This window comes from Hemicordylus capensis, chromosome 1 (genome assembly GCF_027244095.1).
Source record: "Hemicordylus capensis ecotype Gifberg chromosome 1, rHemCap1.1.pri, whole genome shotgun sequence".
Taxonomy (NCBI): Eukaryota; Metazoa; Chordata; class Lepidosauria; order Squamata; family Cordylidae; genus Hemicordylus; species Hemicordylus capensis.
Window position 1 is genome coordinate 161,582,324 of NC_069657.1, and position 22,306 is coordinate 161,604,629.

At 45.3% G+C, this 22,306-nt stretch overlaps 1 protein-coding gene across 9 annotated transcripts in view; it reads left to right on the forward strand.

The window, feature by feature from the left end:
- Positions 1–22,306, forward strand: part of KALRN (kalirin RhoGEF kinase) — a 920,107-nt gene that overhangs the window by 102,833 nt on the left and 794,968 nt on the right. For 6 of the 9 annotated variants that reach the window (XM_053244784.1, XM_053244830.1, XM_053244801.1 and 3 more), the window contains exons 1-2: positions 1,919–2,092; positions 18,856–19,086. The exons of 1 other annotated variant lie outside the window; for it this stretch is intronic. In XM_053244784.1, coding sequence (XP_053100759.1) covers positions 2,047–2,092; positions 18,856–19,086 — 277 coding nt within the window. In that variant the 5' untranslated portion in view covers positions 1,919–2,046. Of the gene's footprint in view, positions 1–1,918; positions 2,093–18,855; positions 19,087–22,306 lie in introns of those variants that run through there. 2 more of the 9 variants (XM_053244791.1, XM_053244819.1) reach the window with 2 other exon arrangements.

Here is a 22,306-nt window from a genome sequence, read left to right on the forward strand (position 1 = left end):
AGCTTGCTCCCGGTGCTTCACACGCACAGCCTAACCCAGGCTGGGCTGCCCTACCTTGGGTTAGGCTGCACATGTGAATACCCTTAGTGAATCACTCTTGGTCAGTCATGATCTCCCTCAAGTAGACTGCTGGGCTTCATCAGCATTGAGCTTATATGGAAAAGAATCGGAACCTGGGATTTCAGCTCCACTGATTCTGAAAAAGCCGTTTGGACCATTTTTGGAGGTTACCTTAGCCCTTTTCAATCTCAAGTAATCCCAATGTGGGGGAGTGAAGAACTGGATTTCACCTGCTGGGCCCACCCTAATGCTGGCTGATAGGTTTGCTGGCCTGGCACCAGTACTCACGTATTAGGCATTGTTAATAACGGGTTAATAACAATATACTCCCCAGGGGCAGGAACTTGATGCCTTGATGAACTGATCACAGTGGAAGGGGGATTACTGGAGAACAGGACTCTTGTCAAAAGCAGCAATCAAGAATTGGGTCATGTTTAGGCTAGCGTGTGTGTGTGTGTATTTGGACTGAATTCTCAGGGTTTCAGTGCAGGTTTCTGGGGTCTGCGGCAAGATCCAACTCAAATTAAGCACTTAGAAGGCCCATTGATTTCAAAAGAAGAATTAAGTATGTGATTGGTTTTTTGGCAATGTAAAAGTCACACCAGTGAACAGCAGAGGCAGGAGTAGACATTTAGGGATAGGAGCAACAGCAGTAGGCAGCTCCCACCTTCAGTCTAGGATTGTGTTCATGTCATTTGAATTGATACATGGATTGGCTGTTATTTGGACTAATTCGATGCTTATTCAAAGCCAGACCTGGATCATTTGTGACCCACCAAGCCAAGAGTAGCCCACACGACAATGAAGCACAATAAGCATTTGGGTTTTGCTGCCTACCTAGGATTGCAAGCACCCGGCAGTCCGGCTGAGTTCGGCTTCATGGGTTACAATTTGTGCAAGCCTGTTTGAAGTCACATGCAGTTGCACAGCCGTTCAAGTCAAGGCTTAATAAGCAAATCTGCTGTGAAATCAGTATAGCCACATTCTGTCACTCTCAGGACTGTGCATAGCCTGGTCTATGCATGTACAGCAGAATGAGTGGAAACACACTGAGGTGTGAGAATGGACTGCAGCATTTCAGTCTGCAGGTGGAGGAATCATATATTCTATTCATTCATTCATGCAGTTTCTATATTTCTATACTGCCCTTCCAAAAATGGCTCAGGGCAGTTTACACAGATAAATAACAAATAAATACTGTAAGATGGATTCCTGTCCCCAAAGGGCTCACAATCTAAAAAGAAATACAAGATAGACACCAGCACCAATCACTGGAGGTACTGTGCTGGGGCTAGATAGGGCCAGTTACTCTCCCCCTGTGAAATAAAGAGGATCACCATGTTAAAAGGTGCCTCTTTGCCCAGTTAGCAGGTGTCTTCTGCTCCCAGGTCAGAATGTCAGACTCCCAGGGCTAAGAGGTGGGCTCCTGGCCCTTCTTGCACCCCAGAATGACTGGGTAGGCACAGAAAAGGTCAGCCTCAGGAACAGCCAGGGGAGGAGGTTCGTTTGTCACCTGAGTGCTTCTCCTGGCTTGCTGCATTCAGCCGGTACCTTCTCCTGGTGAACTCCTGGCTCCCATGCTCAGAAGCAGCCCTTCCTCGTTGGCTGCCTTGTCTTTAAAAGCTCCAGTGCAGAGCTGATAGGGCTTAAAAGAGGCCTGCTCAACTTTTGCCCCTCAGCTGTTTTTGGACTACAACTCCCATAATCCCTAGCCAGAATGGCGAATAGCCAGGGATTGTGGGAGTTGTAGGCCAACATCCTCAGCAGGGCCAAAGTTGAACAGCCTTGGCTTAAAGCCTACTTCTAGCCCCGCCCCTCTTTTCACCTCGCTTCCTGTTTCCTGCCTTGCCCTGCCCAACCTAGCTATCTCTCTGGATTTGTTCCCTGCAACGCTCCCTGCCTTGTTTTCTCAACCCCACTGGGACCCAACCAGCCTGGACCCTTCTCACCCCTGCCACCCCCTGAAGGGAACGGAAGCTCCACAGGATGCCGTGCCCTTCACCAGACTCCACGGGGCCACACAGGCAACCAGGTAACATGGCATCCCAACAGTCACCAATGTTAATACTTCCATGCAAACAGAAAAGCAGTACAGCTGGCAAAGGGCTGGCTAGACCCATTTGCAGGGAGTTTTTTTTTTTTTTTTTTAAGCATTGGGCAAAGATTCCAAAGTGGAATTCGCTACCTGTAAGCCTCCTAATGGCGCAGTGGGGAAATGGCTTGACTACCAAGCCAGAGGTTGCTGGTTTGAATTCCCGCTGGCATGTTTCCCAGACTATGGAAAACACCTCTATCGGGCAGCAGCGATACAGGAAGATGCTGAAAGGCATCATCTCATACTGCACGGGAGATGGCAATGGGAAACCCCTCCTGTATTCTAACAAAGACAACCACAGGGCTCTGTGGTCAGAGGTGGTTTTACCTCTGGACTTCGGGGCCAAAGTCCAGGGCCTCCACAGCCCCTAGGGGCCCCCAAATCCTCTTTAGTCTCTCCTGGGTGGTGTGGCCATCCAGCCAAGCATGATGATGCTTAATTTGCTGGGGGCGGTGGGGCTCCAAAGGCCTTTAGGTCCAGGCTCCAAAATTACCTCAGTGCACCTCTGTCTGTGGTTGCCAGGAGTTGACACCGACTTAGCGGTACAACTTTACCTTTACTTTACACCAAAGTGGTACAACCCACTCTACTTCTTTGGCACTCTTCCACCTTGTTCTACTGCATGTGCAGACCCAGCCACAGTGTGGTGAGTTCCTGCATTTATTACTTACGTTCATTACACCTGGCCAGTCACTCTGAGAATGACAATAACAGAAACCTAGAGAGCTGCTTTTACTATTAGCAAGAATGGCTACTTTTTTCTCTCTGTTTGGTTTGATGATTCTTGAGCCCCAGTTTAGGGATATGATATAGTTAATGACTCTTACAAATGTCGTTCAGAGGGAACTTGTGGCTAATGCAAAATGCACATCAGCTTTTCCAAGAATAGCGTCTTTAATTTGAGTCTATAAATGGATTGATATATTAGGCAATGGGAAGAAAATTTGTTGTAACTTTATCCTTGCTAAATCTCAGCAGACTAACTTCGTTAGATATAGTGAGATGTCATGATCAATTAGACATTCCCAAACACTGGGCAAGATCCAGCCAAACCTCAGCATCTGTATGCAGAGGCGTAACTATAGGGGGGGCAGGGGGGGCACGTGCCCCGGGCGCCATCTTTTCTGGTCACGTGGGGGGCGCCGCCATGACCAAATTTTTTAAATTTTTTTTTAAAAAAATTGTTAATACAAATGTTTCCTGCTCAGTGCAGCAGTGCTGCAGCAGTCAAGGGAGCGCGTCGGTGCCCCCTTCCCCATAAGCAGTCCCTTCCGCACCGCCTGCACCCCCCCATTGCTTTGCTGGTGCCTGGTGGCCAGTCAGTGGCCTGGCTTGGCGGCGGCGGCGGGCGCTTGTGAGGAAAAACCTAAGGGGGGGCACGGTGGGGGGGCGCCATTTCAGTGCTTGCCCCGGGCGCCGTTTTCCCTAGTTACGCCTCTGTCTGTATGCCCCATTGACTTCAATAGAGATAAGGTTCTACACGCAATCCTCTTGTTAGGACTGCTGGTCAGCCATTCTTTTGTTAGGCAGGTCATGCGTTAATGGGCCAGGATGTATTCTTGAGGAGTGTTCAATGCTGAGAAATATCTAGAGCAGAGGTGGTCAACTCGAGGCTCTCCAGCTGTTGCTGGACTACAACTCCCATCATCCCCTGCCACAGTAAATTGTGGCTGGGTATGACAGGAGGTACAGTCCCAACAGTGGGAGAGCTTCAGGTTGGTCACCCTAATCTAGAGCTCTCTTGGTCATCAGAACTGGAGGAGGTGACCTCTCCTCTCCTCCCGCTATGGGGAGGGTGAGATGTAAGGTATGCGTGTGAAGAAGTAGCAGGTTGTCAGGCTGGGACCAAAACAGGGACCAAGTTAAAGACAGGGGAAAGGGAAAGATTGCTGGAAGCATCTTGTGGAGTGCAGTGGCCTCTCTCTTGGGATGTGATAAGGTGCACTGAAGAACTGGTGTAGCATAGTGTCGAAGAGGCTTAGCTACACGTAGGTTTGCCAACGCTGGTGGAAACTGTTTTTGAAGATCCCCCCCCACACCCCTATTTTTCAAAATATCATCCTGTTAAAATCTCCAGGATTGCTTTCAGTATTTGCCAGGGGATTGATGCCAATTCCTGGAGGCTGCAGGCCGCCCCTAGAGTGTTGGCAACAACCCTCACTATGTATCAGAAAGTCAAAACATTCAACCCCCTCATTGGAGGAGGAGAGACAGTCTTGTGGCGACACGCATGAATTATCCCCTTTGCTAAGTAGGGTTTGCCCTGGTTTGCCTTTGAATCGGAAACTACATGTGAGCACTGTCAGCGATTCCCCTTAGGGGATGGAGCCGCTCTGGGAAGAGCATCTTCATGCTTGCATCATGCAGAAGCTTCCATCATGCAGAAGCTTCCAAGTTCCCTGGTATCTCCAGTAGGCTAAAAGAGACTCCTGCCTGCAGTCTTGGAGAAGCTGCTGCCAGTCTGTGTAGACAATAATGAGCTAGATGGACCAAGGGTCTGACTCAGGATAAGACAACTTCGTATGTTCCTCCTTTTTCTAGAAACACTCTGAGATACACAGAAGTATTTCCCTGAGGACTGAGACCCTCAGGAACATATTTCTACCAGTTACAGGGTGATCTAAGGGGAAGGCAGGTACTCCAAAATTCATCCTTCTCACTGGGGCACAGCCTTAGTGGCGAAGGTGTGCCTGGCTCTCTGTTCTCCACCCGCTTTCGTAGTCTGGATCTGAGCCAGTGTGACCTATTTCTGAATACACATCCATAGATGGGGCTTAAGTTTCTCTTAAGAGTAGTTAGCTTTGGCTGGATTGTGCCCTTTATTTTAATGCACTGAAAAGTGCATAATATAAAAGGATTAGCCCATTTCTACTTGATTACCCTTCCAAGCACCTCCACACCATTCTTTAACCATGCCAAAAAGTAAATTCCAGAAAAAGCCAGGCATGTAATTGACCCATAGGAGCTGATGGGGAGTACATTTAAGAGGTTTTAAGGTCAAATGTAACTCTATCTGGCTTGTGCCAGAATGCTGCAAAATTCAGAGCAGAAGGTTATTTGCCCACAAACATGCCCTACCTTAAATTAACTAAATACTGTGTGATGAGTTGCTATCCTCCAGTAAATTTTGGAACTGCCCTGACTACAGGCATTGCTGTTGTGGTATTCTGCCAGTTCTTGTCTAGTGTGAAGCTGATGACAAAAAGAGAAAATAAGCAGCTGATGCTTGTTGAACATCCATCTGAAAATAACTGCAGGGAAGGGTACAATATTTGTACCACCGGTCTGAGACTGGGGTGCCTAAAGTCACACCTATGCCTGTATCAAAGGTGGCTAATCTGAGGCTCTCCAGCTGTTGCTGGGCTACAACGCTCTTCAATAAATTGCAGCTGGGAATGATGGGAGTTGTCGTCTAACAACAGCTTGAGAGCCTCAGGTTGGCTATCCTTGGGCTATATGAGCTGTCTGGGCATAAGAAGATAGGAAGCTGCCTTATAATGACCTAGTATAAGGCGAAGTCAGTCAAAACATCTTGCCCAGCATTGCCTACACTGATTGGCAGTGCAGGCAACCTCTCCAAGGTTTCTGCCAGCAGTCTTTCCCAGCTCTACCTGGAGGTGCCAGGTGTTGAACCTGGGTCCTTCTGCTTGCAAGCAGATGCTCTTCCACTGAGCTATGGCCCCATCCCCTAAGGGGAATATCTGACAACAGGCAGTTCTCACATGTAGTCACCCATCCAAATGCAAGCCAAGATAAACTCTGCTTAGCAAAGGGGACAATTCATGTTTGCTTACACAAGACCAGCTCTCCACCTGCTTTCGGGCATTAGGATCAATCTCACGAGTCCTGCTTTCTGGCTGTCCTCTGTCATAGATATGGTTGGTGGTAACTAGAGGCAGGACCTTTTCTATGGTGGCGCCATAGCTGTGGTATGACATCCCTGAGAAGATTCAGCAGGCCACCTTACTGTCAATATTTAAGAAAGCTGTCAAGACCACCCTATTCTGCAAGGCCTTTACCTGTAAGTTTTAATTGCTGCTCTGATATTGACTCCTGTTGTTTTATTGGCTCTTATTGTTTTTTAGCTGTCTTTGATTATGATATTTTATTTTCACATTTGTAAGTGTGTGTATGTATGTATGTATGTATGTATGTAATATATTTATATACCGCCCAAAACATACGTCCCTGGGTGGTTTACAATAAAACAACACAAATTAAAACAAAGTTAAAACATTAAAATAATTTAAAATTTAAAACAATATTAAAATCTGTGAATCTAATCAAAAGTCTAATTTAAAGCCTGGGTGAAACAATGTGTCTTAATTGCCTTCTTGAAAGTTATCAGAGATGGGGAGGCTCTTATTTCAACAGGGAGCACATTCCAAAGCCTCGGGGAAGCGATGGAGAATGTTGGTCCCTGAGTAGCTACCAGATGAGCTGGTGGCAACTACAGATTAATCTCTCCAGATGATCTCAATGAGCGATGGGAGCCATTGGGTCAAACTGGGCTCATAACGATGAAGGTGTTCTCTTAAATACCTTGGACCTAAACGGTTTAGGACTTTATAGGTTATAACTAGCATTTTGTGTTTTGCCCAGAAACATATTGGTAGCCAGTGAAGTTAGTTATTTTAGTATAGGTGTAATGTGGTTTCTTTGAGCTAACCCAGAGACCAATAGGAATGTCACATTTTGCACCAATTGCAGTTTCTAGTCTATGTACAGAGGCAGCCTCACATAGAGAGTGTTATAGTAATCAAGTCTGGAGGTTACCAGCATATGCACTACTGTTCTAAGGTAGTTTATCTCAGGAAATTGCTGCAGCTGGCATCTCAGACAAAGCTGATAGAAAGTACCTCTGGCCACTGCCTCAACCTGAGACACCAGAGAGAGGCTGGATCCAGAAGTACTCCTGGACTACATACCTGTTCCTTCTGGGGAAGTGTAACCCCATCCATGATAGGCAGACCGAAGCTGTCTCCTCAGTTCCAACCCCACACAATAAGTACTCCTGTCTTACCTGGATTCAGCCTCAGTTTGTTATCCCTCATCTAGCCCAGCACTCCCTTCAGATAGGCATTTAGGGAGGTCATGCCTTTGCCCCGTGATGTTGACATGGAGAAATAGGTTTGGGTGATAGCACCCTGCACCAAATTTCCTGATGATCTCTCCAGCGGTTTCATGTAGACATTAACAAGCATTGGAGACAGTATGGGATTCCATACCTGAGCTCTTGCTTTGAAGAGCAACAGTCTCCAAGCTCCACCATCTGGAATCTGCCTGGGAGGTAGGAGCAGAATCACGGCAAAGCAGTGCCTCCCATTCCCAATCCCCTCAGATGCTCCAGACGGATACCATGGCATTGAAAGCTGCTGAGAGATCCAAAAGGACCAACAGAGTCACACTCCTTCTGTCAGTTTCTAATAGGAGTTCATCCGTCAGGCCCACCAAGGCAGTCTCCACCCCATAGCCTCCACAAATTATCTCTTGAGGCCTTAATGCTCAACCCCGTACTTTTGTGATAACCCCCTTAGCTACTGTTTTTAGAAGTCTACAGAGAGTTGAAATCCCTCTGCTCCACCTTCTGCCGTCTCCTATTTTAGCCAAATGGGGAGGACATAAAGGGTGGGGATTGTTACTTTTATATTTATTAAAGCTCCCCCACATATTTTCTCCCATAATTCCGATCCCCACACAGTCATGAAGCTCATTGGGTAACTTTGGGTCAGCCAGTACTATCTCTCAGCCTAGCCTACTTCACAAGGTTGTTATGAGGATAACATGTCAGTAGAGATGTAACATGTCAATAAAGCAAGAGTAGACCATGTAAGTCACCCAAACTAACTTGGTGGTAGAGAGCACATGCTTTGCATGAAGAAGATCCCTGATACTTGGACTCTCTAAACAGAGTTGGGGAAGACCCCTGTCTGAAATCCTGGAACGCCACTGCCAGTCAGTGTAGATTATGCTAAACTCAATTAACCAATGTTCTGACTCAGCAGAAAGCAGCATCATTGTGCTAAAAGACTTACAAAACAGAATATTTCCTCTAGTCCAGGTTCCAGTTTCGTGCAGGGATTCATAATTGCTACTAAACTGAGGAATAAAATTGGGAATAGATATATGAACAAAATAGGCAGTTTCGGATTATCATTCAATGCAAAGGATGGGAAGCAGGGAGGGAGTGCAGAATTGGGATGACATGCATAGTTTTGACCAGAAAAGCACACTCATTCTGTCTTTCAAAAAAACCCAACAACACACAAAAACAAACAAACCCCAAACACACACAAAACAGTGAATACCATCACTGTGGTATTTTTAATAGATGCATGAACTCTGCTTAAAAGCGAAACAACTCTGTGAGACTTTGAAGTTAAATTGTCTTTGTTTCCATATGCCCACTAATAAATGAGGCAAAAGAAAAAATTCACATGTGGGCAGCACTCCTAAATATAGTGTTTTTTCCCTCCTCCTCTTTGCTTGAATGGTTTTATTATAAGCACAAACATAGCTAGGGTCACCAGGTCAGAGAGCGGGGTGCTGCCTGGAGCATGCTTGGTGAACGTTAGTAACCTCTCCGTTTACAAATAGTCCCAAGAAATCCTTTCCCCTCTGCGTTCTTTTTAGCTTTTGCCCGCTCTCCACTGAACTCTGACTGCTGACTTTTGAGGGAAAGCCTACTTAAAATGGAAATTGTGTAGCACAGTGTTTCCTGGTGGGGCTGCCAAGTCAGATCAGAGAGATGTGGATTGCTTCCTATTAGCTTAAATTAATAGCAGGTACCAGCATTTTTAGTGAGCCCAGATCATGCAAAGTCCATGAGTAAATTCAGGCAAGTGGTGCTACGGATTCTAATTTGATATGAAGGGAAAAGAAAAGAAAGGGGAGCTCTAGAAAACAGTACAGAAATAGTAATTGTGATATTAAAATCCATAGCACTCTCTCCTTCTTGGAATTTGTGCATGGAGGCAATGATTTGTACCCCTGTAAACACTGACAAGGTCAAGACTGTTGCAAACGACTTGGCCTTAGGCAGTGTTGAGCTTCTTTGCTGGAGAGGTGTGTGGTCTGCTACCCTTCTTTTGGAAAGAGTGCCACACATATGGCAAGAGGCAAATATCCAGACCATGTGGAGGTGTTATCTAGAGAGAGACTTGTTCAAAGCATGCCTTCTGCACAAAAAAAGAAAAAGAAAAAAAGAAAAAAAATTCAACGTTTAACCAATGGGATCCCTCTTAATTCCATGTTATGAGGCATTATTCACCATTGCCGCAAAGCTTCTGTAGATAAGTTTTTTTTTTTAAGGATTCTATTTTACAGCTCTTACAGCTCAGTCCTATGCAGGAATTGTGAGTAAATCCTGTTGAAATAAATGTGAATTACGTCTTGAGTAACTATGCCTAAGATTGGGGGGAGCAAAGGACACATAATGTGGGAGATCACTGATTGGGTCTCTAATATATTTTGCTTTGTTTAACAGCAGCTGTGCCCCTCCCTGGACTGAATCAGAGCCAGGAAGCGGCTGGGGGAGGGGTGAGGGGTTAACCCTTTCCCACCATGCCATTTTCCAAATGGAAATTCCATCTCCTTGTAGCTGCTTATAGCTTTGGAAGGAGGGACTATGAGAAACACCTATATCGGGCAGCAGCAATATAGGAAGATGCTGAAAGGCATTATCTCATACTGCGTGGGAGGAGGCAGTGGTAAACCCCTTCTGTATTCTGGTGACCACAGAGCCTTGTGGTTATATTTGGTAGGAGTCAACGCCGACTTGAGCTGTGCACAGAACTGGCTGGCTAGCAGATGTAGTCCCCCCTGCCCTCCTGCAAAGATGTTTATAACATCTTACAAATTGATTGTAGTAGTTCAGAGCAGGGGCATAGTGAACTTCCTGGGGGCCAGGGGACGCATGCCCCAAGCCACACCCCCTGCATCTGACCTCTGAAACAAGGGAGCAGGGCAGTCTACCTAACCCCCCCAAGCTCCATGTTGCCCCACATCTCCCCATCATCAGCGGCACCACTTGCCCAGAGGCCCCCCTGCCACCAAGAGGCCCCCTTAGTTTTTTAAAATATAATTTGCTGCGCCACTGCTCCTGCCTCCTTGGGGGCCTCCAAGTTATCTGGGAGGCCACCCCACTGATATTTCTCATATTCTTTCTGCGGGGGTGGGGAGTGAGCCAAGCAGAGCAGACCACCTCCACATGGCGGTGGGCGGTGCGGCTTGTGGGCCTCTCCGGCATGCACAGTTTGAGTCTGGACATCACATGCCCATGATGTCATGGGCATGCAACATCTATACTCAAACTGTGCAGGTGTGCATGAGAGGCCCACCAGCAGCAGCGCCCCGCTGCTCCTGCCACAGGGGGTGGTCTGCTCTGCTCTGCTCAGCTCACCTCCACACCCCAGCAGTGAAGATGAAAATATCGGCAGGGCTGCGGGCAGGCAGTGGTTGTAAGTGGTGGTGGCGGGGTGGCCCCCAAGATCACTGGGAGACTCCCAGGAAGCAGGAGGCCTCTGCTTGTGGGCCCCCTGACCCTCCGGGCCCAGGGACATTTGTCCCTCCCTTCTCCAATGGACACGATACCTATGGTTCAGAGAGAAAAACAAGTCACTAAATGAATGAAAGGAACTTTCATGTAGCCCCCTTTAAAAAGAACAATCCATTTGTGAGATGTTTTGAAACAGCTTTGGGAGGAGACAGGAGGGATTATATCTGTCAACCAAGCAGTGCTGTGCACAGCCGCCGCCACCTGATTAGGACTAACTGTCCTGCGGAACCAGTGAAGGTGAGAGGAAGCTCCTCACCGCATGAGTAGAAGATATTGTGGTGCCTACTGTTTGCAGGTACTGCATTCTAACAATTCTAACTCGATTAGGGGCCGTATACAATACTGAGAATTACCACAGAAAACAACACTCACTGCTACTCATCACTGGTCACCCATGCAACTTGCTTGCAGCTAATTAACCATCAACTATATAGGAATCCAGTATATAGAAACCTTTCCAGGAGCCACTTTGCAAATGCAAGAAGTCTACATCATGAATTTGCTTTGAAACACTACAGATATGAGACGAGACAAGAGCGAGAGCAACCTTTGCAGCCCTATCATCTGCACCAAAACGGGTCCTGGGGAAGCGTTTCAAGTTTTACTAGCCATCTGGTTTACCTATTGGTATACCAGTGGTAATAGATGACATCAGTATTTTCACAACCAAAGGACACCAGAGGGATTCAGTTACACCAGGGATATGTGGGTATATGAGCCCAAAGATGTTTCTAGTTAACAAGGTTACTGGTATTGACTTAGCTGAGTTAATAACAGATGTAGCAACCAATGTATGCATTTCAGTTTTTTTCCACAACACTGGGAAAAATGAGAGCTTCCATCCATGCCCACCAGACTAAGACTCTAATGAGTCTCAAGTGTTTTCTTTCCATTGCAGACACATTAAGGGAGAGGGGGAGGGATTTGCCATGCCTTAGGCTTTATGCCATCAGAAGCCTCAGCATATCAAACCAATTCAGGTTTCTATTTTTGAGTCTTTGCATTCCCTGTGTAGATTAGATCCTCAAAAGAGCTTGGTTCTCCATTTAGGCATCTGCCTAAGTATTAAAAAGACAGCTTTTCATTGTGGAGCCCTTTGAAAAACTAGTCTTCTGTGAGTCTCAAGGCCTTTTCCAAAGTTGCTGAAGGTGAGTTTTACTACTTCAAAGACCATAGTGAGCTTCAAAGGTTGTGACTGATATGTTCCTACCATAAAGCTTAAAAATCTGTTTGTTGGAGAAAGAAATATAGCAGAAAAGATGCAAGATCCCTATGCTCTTGATCTCTGCTCTTCTCCACTTATTCCACCCTGCTGAGAGTTATAGGCTGCAGCCATCAGATTGCACCTTTCTTTAATTCTTAAATCCAGCTAACAATAGGCCATTCACAAACCGTGTGTGTGTGGTGGGGAGCAATAGAATGATGGTCGGAGAGCTTCAGGTTCTCTTGGATGAGTTATTTATCTAGATCCATTGTAATTTGGCTTCAGACATGGCTTGTAGACAGAAACTTCCTTGGTCAGATGACTTTCACAGGGTCACAGAGGGAGTGTGTCCATGTTAATTCTCCTGGACCTCTCAGCAGTGTTCCCTCTAACAGGGATTCCCAGAGGTTGTTGACTACAACTTCCAGAATCCCCAAGCAAAAGCCATTGCAGCTGGGGATTCTGGGAGTTGTAGTCAATAACATCTGGGAATCCTTGTTAGAGGGAACACTGGCCTTCAGTACTATTTATCATGGCCTGCATTCACATTTAATGTGGAACCGCAGGCCCAATGGACCCACAGTTCCTCCCTCCCACCCCCACTCTCCTGTCTGAATGTGGACATAACTGCGGGCAGGCTCTCTGCATTCAGGGAGACTGCAGAGCAGAGAGGGAACTGGCTCTGTGGGTTTCCTTCTTGCATGAAGGACAGTCCACACAGTTAATCACAGCAGGAGAGAGTGAGGAGCTTCCTCCTTCAACTCCAGTTACGGGGAATGCAGCCTGCAGTTCTGCATTCAGATGTACTGCAGGCTGTGGTTAACCTTGGACTGGAGCAGCGAAACTCACTATAACTCGAGGGTTAAAATTGGACTTTGGAGAGCAAAACCTTGGGTCACTCTCTGCATGGAACCAGAGTTTCCTGCATTTGGATATGCAGAATTGGCAACCTCTGGCTCCTTAAACTCCAGTTTCATGTTATGTGTGAATGGGATGCTGCTTCTGGTCTGATTAGTAAGGGTGGGAATGAGAGGCAAAGTTCTGAGGTGCTTCTATGCCCACTTGTCAAGCAGGTTCCAGAAGGTGATGCCGGAGATGCTGCCATATCCCCTCCCTCGCATGATTTCCTGTAGGATACTACAAGATTCTATTTTCTCCCATCCTTTTCAGCAACTACATAAAGCCACTGGAACATCTCATTAGAGGGTTGTGAATACATACAGATGAGACAGAATTACACCTCACTTTTCATTTTAGTGAGGTGGTGGAATGCTTTATCAAATGTCTGGGGTTAGTAATAGATTGGATGAGAACCAATCAATTGATGCTGAATCCAGATAAGACAGAACTATTGATGATAGAGAGATGTTGGTGTTCTGAGCATGTCCGACTGCAGAAGAGGCTATACTCCTTCTGAAAGACTAGATTCACATCTTGGAGGTTCTTTTGGATCTGGTTTTGCTACTCTGTACTCAGGTGACAGAGATAGCAAAGAGTGTATTTCCCCAGCTTTCCTTGGTATACCAGCTGCTCCCTCTTCCTGCTGACAGGGACCTTGCCACTGTTGAGAAATGCCTCATAACCCTCACATTACTGAAATGCACTCTTTGCTGGTCTACATCCGAAGACTGCCTAAAAGCTACAGATGGTTCAGAATGCAGTTGCTTGACTCCTGACCGGAGTTGCCAGGAGGTGAAACAACACCTGTTCTAAAGGAACTGCACTGGTTACCAGATGCTTTCCAAGAGCAATTCAATGTGCTTGTTTTGATCTTTAAAGCCTTATATTGAGCTAGGACCTCTTCCTTAATACAATATAATTATAACACAACAAACATCATTGGGTGGGGGGCAGAATTAAAACATCTGATATATACAGTAACAAATACTTCAGGTCACCAGAACAGAGGCAGGTAGAGACCAGAGGCAGGTAGGCACCATGGCTTAGTGACAGGACACACATCCTTTGCATCCAAGGTCCCAAGCGCAATCCTTAGCCTTTCCACTTAAGTTATTCAGATAGCAGAGCTAGAAAGGAGTTTTGCCTGGTGCATTAGAGAGCTCCGGCCAGACAGAGTAAATATGGGCCTAAATGGACCAATGGTGTGACTCGGTAGAAGGCAATATCGTGTTCATATGCTCTTCATGTGTGCAAATTCTAAACACTGGATATCTGAAGGAACACTACCTCCAATATATTGGTTCTTGTATATTGCAATCTTTTGGGGCGTGGGGGTTGCAATCAGTGCCCCCCTTCATCAGAGATATGGAAGGAAGCTATAGGTTCAGCAGCCTTCTTAATAGTGGCACTCCAGTTGTGTAATTACCTGTCCAGAGAGGATCTGCCAACTAGTTTACTCTACAAAATAAGAGCATAAGAAGGGGCTGGTTGGATCAGTCCAGTGGCACATGAAGTCTAGCACCATGTTTCTCACAGTGGCCCACCTGGTACCTTTGAGAAGCCCACTGTGGAGGTGAGCCCCTTCTGCTACTGCTCCCTGCCACTGATATTTAGAGATATGCAGGGAACTTATGACCATCATAACTAGAAGCCATTAATAGACTTGTTGTCCATGTATTTGTCTAATCCCCTTTAAAGCCATCAAAACTAGTAGGCATTATCACATCTTGTGGAAATTAATCCCATAGATTAATTACGTGCTTTTGTGAAAAAGGATCTCCTACCAATCAGTTTCATTAGATGACCCCTGGTTCTAGTGTTGTGGGATAGGGAAAACGTGTTTTTATCCTGAGTCAAATATAATTGTGTATGCAGAAATTAGATCGAGAAACATTTTTCTCCCTAGCTGCACCAAGGGGGGCATTCACATGACCAGGTGGGCGGGGGAATCTTATCTTCCCAAATCTTATCTTCCCCTCAGACAATCCATTAAATGTTCTTGGGAGCGTGGATCATGCTCCCAGATGATCCACTGCTGCTCCAGGCAGCGTGGAGCTCCGCAGACTGGGATGAACCGTCCCAGAGTCCAGGTATCCCACAATGCACTGCATGCCGAGTGTGGTGCAATGGGGGATTCCTCCAGGAGATGAGCACTCTAGATGGCCATCTCTGTGTGTCCTCAGGCTGAATACAGCCTGAGGAGACACACTATCTCGGAGCCTGGGTTAACAGTGCGTTGGTGCTGTTAAGCCAGGCTACTAAGCCAGGCTAGGAGACGCGGCCCTAATCTTGGCGGTTCTCATGCACAGCCTAACCCAGGTTGAGCTTCCCTAGCCTGAGTTAGGCTGTGCATGAGGACAACCTCTATGCATAATTTTATAGGCCTCCATCATATCCCGTTTGGATAACTTCATGGGTTTAGATAACTTCATGGAGGAGAGGTCTATCAACGGCTACTAGTCGGATGGCTATAGGCCACCTCCAGCTTCAAAGGCAGGATGCCTCTGAGTACCAGTTGCAGGGGAGTAACAGCAGGAGAGAGGGCATGCCCTCAACTCCTGCCTGTAGGCTTCCAGAGGCATCTGGTGGGCCACTGTGTGAAACAGGATGCTGGACTAGATGGGCCTTGGGCCTGATCCAGCAGGGCTGTTCTTATGTTCCCCTTAGGTTCCATTTTTCTAAACTAAAAAGCCCCAAACATTATAGCCTTTCCTTGTAATGAAGGTTCTCCAGTTACATGATCATTTTAGTCACTCTCTTCTGCACCTTTTCCAGCTTTATCGTTTTGTGGGTTTTTTTGAGATGTGGTAACCAAAACTGTATACAGTATTCTAAATACCTGGCCCTGAGCCATTTTTGGAAGGGCAGTATAGAAATCAATCAATCAATCAATCAATCAATCAATCAAATAAATAAATAAATAAATAAATAAATAAATAAAATCAAACATGTGGCTACGTACCCTAATAATACCACTGGGCCACTGTGCGAAACAGGATGCTGAACTAGAAGGGCCTTGGGCCTGATCCAGCAGGGCTGTTGTTATGTTCTTATGTACCTAGCATGGAGTTTTGATTTTTTTGTAGCTGCTGCATGCTAAGTTGATGTTTTTATTGAGCAAGCAATACCTCAAAATCTTATACCAGGTTAGTCACGAACAACTCAGACCCCATCATGTGAAACTGGGATTTTTTGCCCCGCTGAGGATCACTTTACACTTATATACATTGAACTGCTATGCTATGTGTTGCCAATTCACTCCTTTGGGATCTCTAATACATTCTGATTCACTACCCTACATATTTTGGAGTCTTCTGCAAACCTGGCCATTTTGCTACTTACCCCTAACTCCAGATTATATATGAACAAATAAAAAAGCACCAGTCACAATACAGATCCTTGGTAGACCTCACTTCTTCCTTCCTTTCTTCCATTGTGAAAATGGTCCATTTATTTCTACTCTCTCTTTTCTGTTCTTTAAGCAGTTATCAGTTCATAATAGTGCAGCCTCTTGTTGCTCTGCTGAAGTGAAATATTTATTATGTTAGAAATTTCCAGACTGGTTTTGCATTATTATATTGTGTTAGGAGACAGGCCATATATCAGCGATCAAGTACATACTCTACATTCAGAAGGTCACTGCCTCAATGCCAGCCTCCAGCACCTTCAGTTAAATGAATCTCAAGTGACAAGAGTTTGAAGAGTCACTGCCAGTCAGAATAGATAATTCTAAACTGGGAGGACCAAAGCTCTGACTCAGTAGGACGCTTCATAGCAAGGCTGTAGAACTTTGGCTCAGCTGTTATTGGACTACAGTTCCCATCATCCCTCTTGATCTCTGGGGAAGATGGGAGTTGTAGTCCAACAACTGGAGGGCCAAAGTTCTACAGCCCTGATTTATCTGTTTTCATATTAATTCATTAGCAATTAAATTAAATTAAATTGTTAACTGCTCTGGGAGCTTGACTTGAAACAGTATGGCAATGTAATACCTGTACATACATACATACCTCAAAGGGTGAACCAAAATAAAAGATGAGGGCTCTCACAATAAATCAGGGACCAATAATGTAATGCAAATATATTTATTATATATGAAGATAATGTTTTGTGAATACAAATATTTCATAAAGGTCTGAAAATATATTTCGCAAGTCAGCACAATTAGTTTATCCTCATAAGAGTGTTTCAGACTGATACTCTTAAAACGTATTAAGCTATACTTATGCCACTTTAAGTACCAGGGGGTCTTGAACTGCTGCTGATCAGCCTGTTAGTTATAAGAAAAATTATGTTTTATTTTATTTTTTGGTCCAAGAACTGGACTGTTAAAGGCAGCTAACTATAAAATAAAGATATAACCATAAACAGATTAAAAAACAAGCATGGCAGCAGGCAGAAATTTCAACAACAGATTAACTTAACATCCAAGACAGCCAGGTAAGCCGAGAGGTTTGACTCAAAAGCTGAATCAAATATAAGAACAGAGCCACATCCTCCAAAAAATATGTAACACTGTGAGAAAACTGCAGCACTGATTGAAAAATGCCTGGTACCGCTTTCCTAGACATCTATTGCTGGCACCTACTAACTTGTAATGTGGTTTTTATTGGCCCTGTTCAGAGTTAATGGCCAAAAATCTGAAGCTGACTATGGTTGAAGCTGGTGCCTTGGATTTTGAAATCTGTTTTTCATCCTAGCAAAGAAGGAAAGCTTGAGCAGAGCTCACATGGCTCACCGAGTCATCTACCCTAGCAGTATAAGATGAAATGGGCTCTAAACTCTAGAAATCCCGCATATTAACTACAGTCTTCTTAATTAATCTCTTTTTATTTGTTAAGGATTGGTGTGGTATGGCAGTTACCCAGCTCACCAGAGTTTTTCCTAAAAAGCATCCATCTCTGTTTCCTGGTATGATGGTTTGTGGGTGATTCACCACACGGCAGCAGCACAGGGCTGTGCAGGTCAAGGGAAAAGCCTTACCAGACAAGCTAGGCCCAGGAACCTTATTTTTCTCACTAGGGTTTCCAGGTTGGCTGCATCCCGAACTGAAATTTCAGAGACAGGGCCTGGTGATGTCACAAGACTGCCAATCCTGGGGAAATGTGGTGGTCGTGGGGATCTGGTATACTCTATTCCCTTGCAGCAGAATCAACTAAGTTTGTCCAGCTCTTTCTTAAAAGGGATTATTCTATTGGCTGAGATGACAGGTAGCCCTGTGTTGATGTTAGGGACCCACTGGGGATGCTTTGGAACTGGAAAGACAGTCCCAGTGGTGTAGTGCGATGGGGCTACAGCATCGGGGCTACACCAGCAACTTAAAGCTGCTTCCAGTCAGTTGCCCCACGACTGCCGGGAAGCCATTTTAAATCGCTCCACAGCAGCCCCATCACATGACACCATGGGGCAGCCCTAGCAGGTCCCTAACCTGCATGTAAGGCTGCCCATCATGTCAGTCACTGTCTTTACATATTTTACTGTACCTCCTCCCCAGTTCAACCTCAACAATATTTTGGGTCATTCTACTTAGAGGGCATTGTGTCTGCTTTATGGTTATGGTAAATGATCCCATGACATTCTGCTCAGCTTCAAAATTCACACTTCTTTGGGGGAGCGTTTTGCTCTGGGGGTATTATCCATGGGCTGCTTTGGACCTTGTTTTCTAAAGGAACGAGAGTAGGCAAGGGAACATAAAGGGTAGGTCTGATGTGACCATGTCACTCATATTCAGCCCAGGGGTTAGTGGAGACAATGGAAAAGGCTGCAAGAAGGATCTGCACCACCAAAGGACACTTCACAAGAGATAGCAAAGCAGCAGCCGTGATCAAAGATGGCTTCCTCCTGCTTACACTCAGCTGTTCACTACTGAGTCATGTCCATGGCCATCCACCAGTGCACTTTATACTGTGGGATGAGGCCGTATGGATGGGAAAGTAAGTGTACAAAAGAAGGGGAACCCAAAAGGAGAGGAGGGCAGGGTAAAAGTAAGTTGGATCGGAAGAGGGAGGGAGAAGCTTTGACCCACCTGTGCTTCCTCAGCAGCCAGGGAAGAGAGCAGCAAGCCCCAAAGGCGCGACAGCAGAAGAAGCTCCAGCAGAAGCCCTGCCGAGCCCCGGCTGCCACAACTGGTGGAATCCTCCCACGCTAGAAGCCAAGGCAAACAACTGGGGCAAGCACCTGCCAGGGAGATATTCCAAACAGGGAAGACTACAAAACCTGGACACCTTTCCAGTTGGCACCTCCGTGTGAGGCCTGAGGGCCCAAAGCAAGGTCAGCCACCCTTTAGGCTTAAAAAGTGCCAGCACGTGCACTAACCACAGGGATGGAGAAAGTCCTGTGGGGTCTTTTTCCCCGGTTCTTTCCCCTTTGTTTGTGGCTGTTAACAAATCTGCAAGTACAAGCACCGAAAAACTAAGGCAGTGCTGATATTGGTAAGCTTTGGTAATCTCTCACCGTTCCACATGTGGTACAAGTCTATCTGGATGATGATGATGATGATGGTGGTGATGATGATGATGATAAATTCAGTGGAAAGAAACTTGGTAAGATGCAAAATGATGAGAGCCACAATGTGGCCCAGTGAATAGCATTAGACTTGTATCTGAATACCAGTGCTCTGGTCAGATTAGTCTCCAGTGAGTGCCTTTGACTTAACATAGCCACTGTTTGTTGGCCTCAGTGTCCCATCTTTAAAGTATGGTTTTGATACTTGAGATGAGCCATTTAATGGCAACAAGGGAAGCTTTCACTGCCTGTCTGATTTCTTGCTCCCACCATCTACCCAACTGGGAATTCAGTCCTCCCCCCTGCCCCCACCTTGGCATACAGAGGATGGCTTGGAGGAATTTTCTCCAAAGAATGCAGGCCTTCCTTGAAGTCTTATGGGAACCTGTCGAATGGTATAAATGTTATAGCTGCCTTCATTGGCTTCTCTTTTAATGTTATAACTCTTCTCGGAAATATCTCCATATATGTTAATACTCAGTGACATAATTCACAAGTCAAGAAGTGTTTTGCATCCACTTCTAAACATTTAATATGGACGTTGGATCTATTGAGGTCTAGCCTTAGACATTTTATCATCTGCAACAGATGCTGCATTTGCACGTAATGCAGAACCAAGGGCCAAATGGACCCCCGGTTCCGCCCTCCTCCCCATGCAGTTACCTATCCATGTTTGGATGTAATTGCCAGCACCCGAACTGCAGAGAGGAAGGGGAACTGGCTGCATGGGCACTGGCTGTGTGGGCTTCCTTCTGGAATGAAGGGCAGCCCTGGCAGCCAATCACAGCCAGAGTGAGGGAGGAGCTTCCTCCCTCAACTCTGGTTAGAAGTTGCTGCAGCATTTGGATGTAACGACCCCTGAAGGAAACCTCAGTAGAAGTGGTAAAACTCACTACAAACCTAAAGTTCAAATTGGAGTTTGGGGAAGGCAACCTCGGATTGATTTTGTGTCCGAACCACTGTTGCACACATTTGGACGTACAAGAAATTCAACCTCAGGCCCCTCAACTCTGGTTTCCCATTATGTGTGAATGGGGCCTCTAAGTTAAAATAGCAAGCCTGCCCAAACTTTGGAATAAACTAATTAAAAAACAAACACACACACACACATACAGGAAAACGCAGGTACCTCTGGAATGTTGCTTCATAGTAGGGCCATATTGGATTTCGCTGAATGGATGGGATATATTTCCAGGTAAGGGCTGACCTCAGTTTAATGTGCTTAATCCATGTGAGTGAGCTGAGAATGATTTGTGGACAATGGCATGGAAAATCCACACAAATATAGGGATGCTTAACAAGTCTTGAGTTTCTACCTAGATTTTGTGGTTTTGGAGTACGTGATCTTGTTTGTGGCATGGCATCAATGTATAAGCAGTCTTCCATTTTTTATTTCTGAGCTTTGTTCAGAGTGTTGTGCATTTTTTGTTGTTGTTGTTACTGGTTACCTGTGAGCACAAGGCCATATATGCATTGAATAACACTTCACAAAAAGGCATATTGATGTTAATGCATGTGAACTGAAACCAGCATCATACTGTGCATGCATCAATTCCAAAATTAATTTTAGAAATTTTCCAAATTAAACTGGAAAGCAGTTGTGAGTGTGGGTGGGATGGATGTGGGGGCAGAGACATCTCACACATTTACTTATCCAAGAGGTGTCTGTTCATCCTTAGCAGGATACTAGATTTCCTCTCAGTTTGTGTGCATCAATCTTGCCTGCAAAAACCATGAGGGTTTTTCATTTCAACTTAACCTTTTCCATGTGCTTTACTCTATAAGAATAACTCCAGTACACTCTAACCAACAAAACAGCTGATCTTGCAGCCAGCCTTGTAGAAGTGTTGGCTTACTCATGCACAGAGGCGTATCTAGGGAAAATAGCGCCTAGGGCAAGCACTGAAATTGCGCCCCCTGTCCAAACATCTGACACCCATCTTTCAGATAACTTTACCATAATATCAGCTGAAAAATGCAAGTCAAGCTTGTTAATCTTTTAATATTTCAAAAACTATTTAGCAACGTAGCCAGACCAAAAAATGCTGGAAAACCACAAATTTCAGTATGCTGGGGCTCATGAAATACCCAAATACTATGTGGAGGTGTACTTGGAAAACTAAACAGAAATACCTGTTCTAATTCTCTACTATGCATTGTAGCATCACTATTACGTAAGTATTAAAAATAAATGGAAAATTTGGCTTTTCCCAGCTACTCTGAAAATAATTAAAGGATATGCAGAGTAAACCGTGTCACAGCTTGTAATATATTCTAGTATTTCATAAAGACAATTAAAATGAGAGAAAGAGAGCAAGGAACTCCCAGTCGGCCTTAATACTAAGGATTTCACACTGATTCAAAGACAAACTCACCATTAATAGCCATATTATTAAGACATCACATTTAACTCACTTGTCACAAGAAGCAAAGTAAGAGCAAATGAATACAATCCTAGCTCATAAGCTTCAGCTCAGTATTCACAAGCCCTGATTCTCTGTACCTAGTTCCAAACTAAATATGTGTACAGTGACTTATATTATATTATTTTTACCTGTAGCCCTTTGAGGTGCTTCCTAAAGGCTGGGGGGGTGTCTGCAAAGGTTCCCCCTCCCCGCGCTGGCCTCTAGGGCCTTGCAGGGACCATTTGAGCATGGGTTGTGGCCATTGTTTAATTTTTTTTAAAATGGCCACTAAAAACAGAGGCCATTTGAGCATGTGCAGTGGCCATTTTGTTTTTGGCAACCTTTAAAAAAAAAAATTTAGAGAATGGCGCCCCCCTTCAAGTGGCACCCGGGGCACGTGCCCTGCCTGCCCTACCCTAGATACACCCCTGCTCATGCAGGAGAACCAAGTAGTAAAGCTTTTTCCTGGACTAAACCACTCCATAGAGTTGGGTGGTACCTTGGAGGTCTTCTAGACTAGTACAGCCCATAGTTGTTGTATGCTTGCATGTTTGTATATCAAAACTCTATGTTTGGTTAAA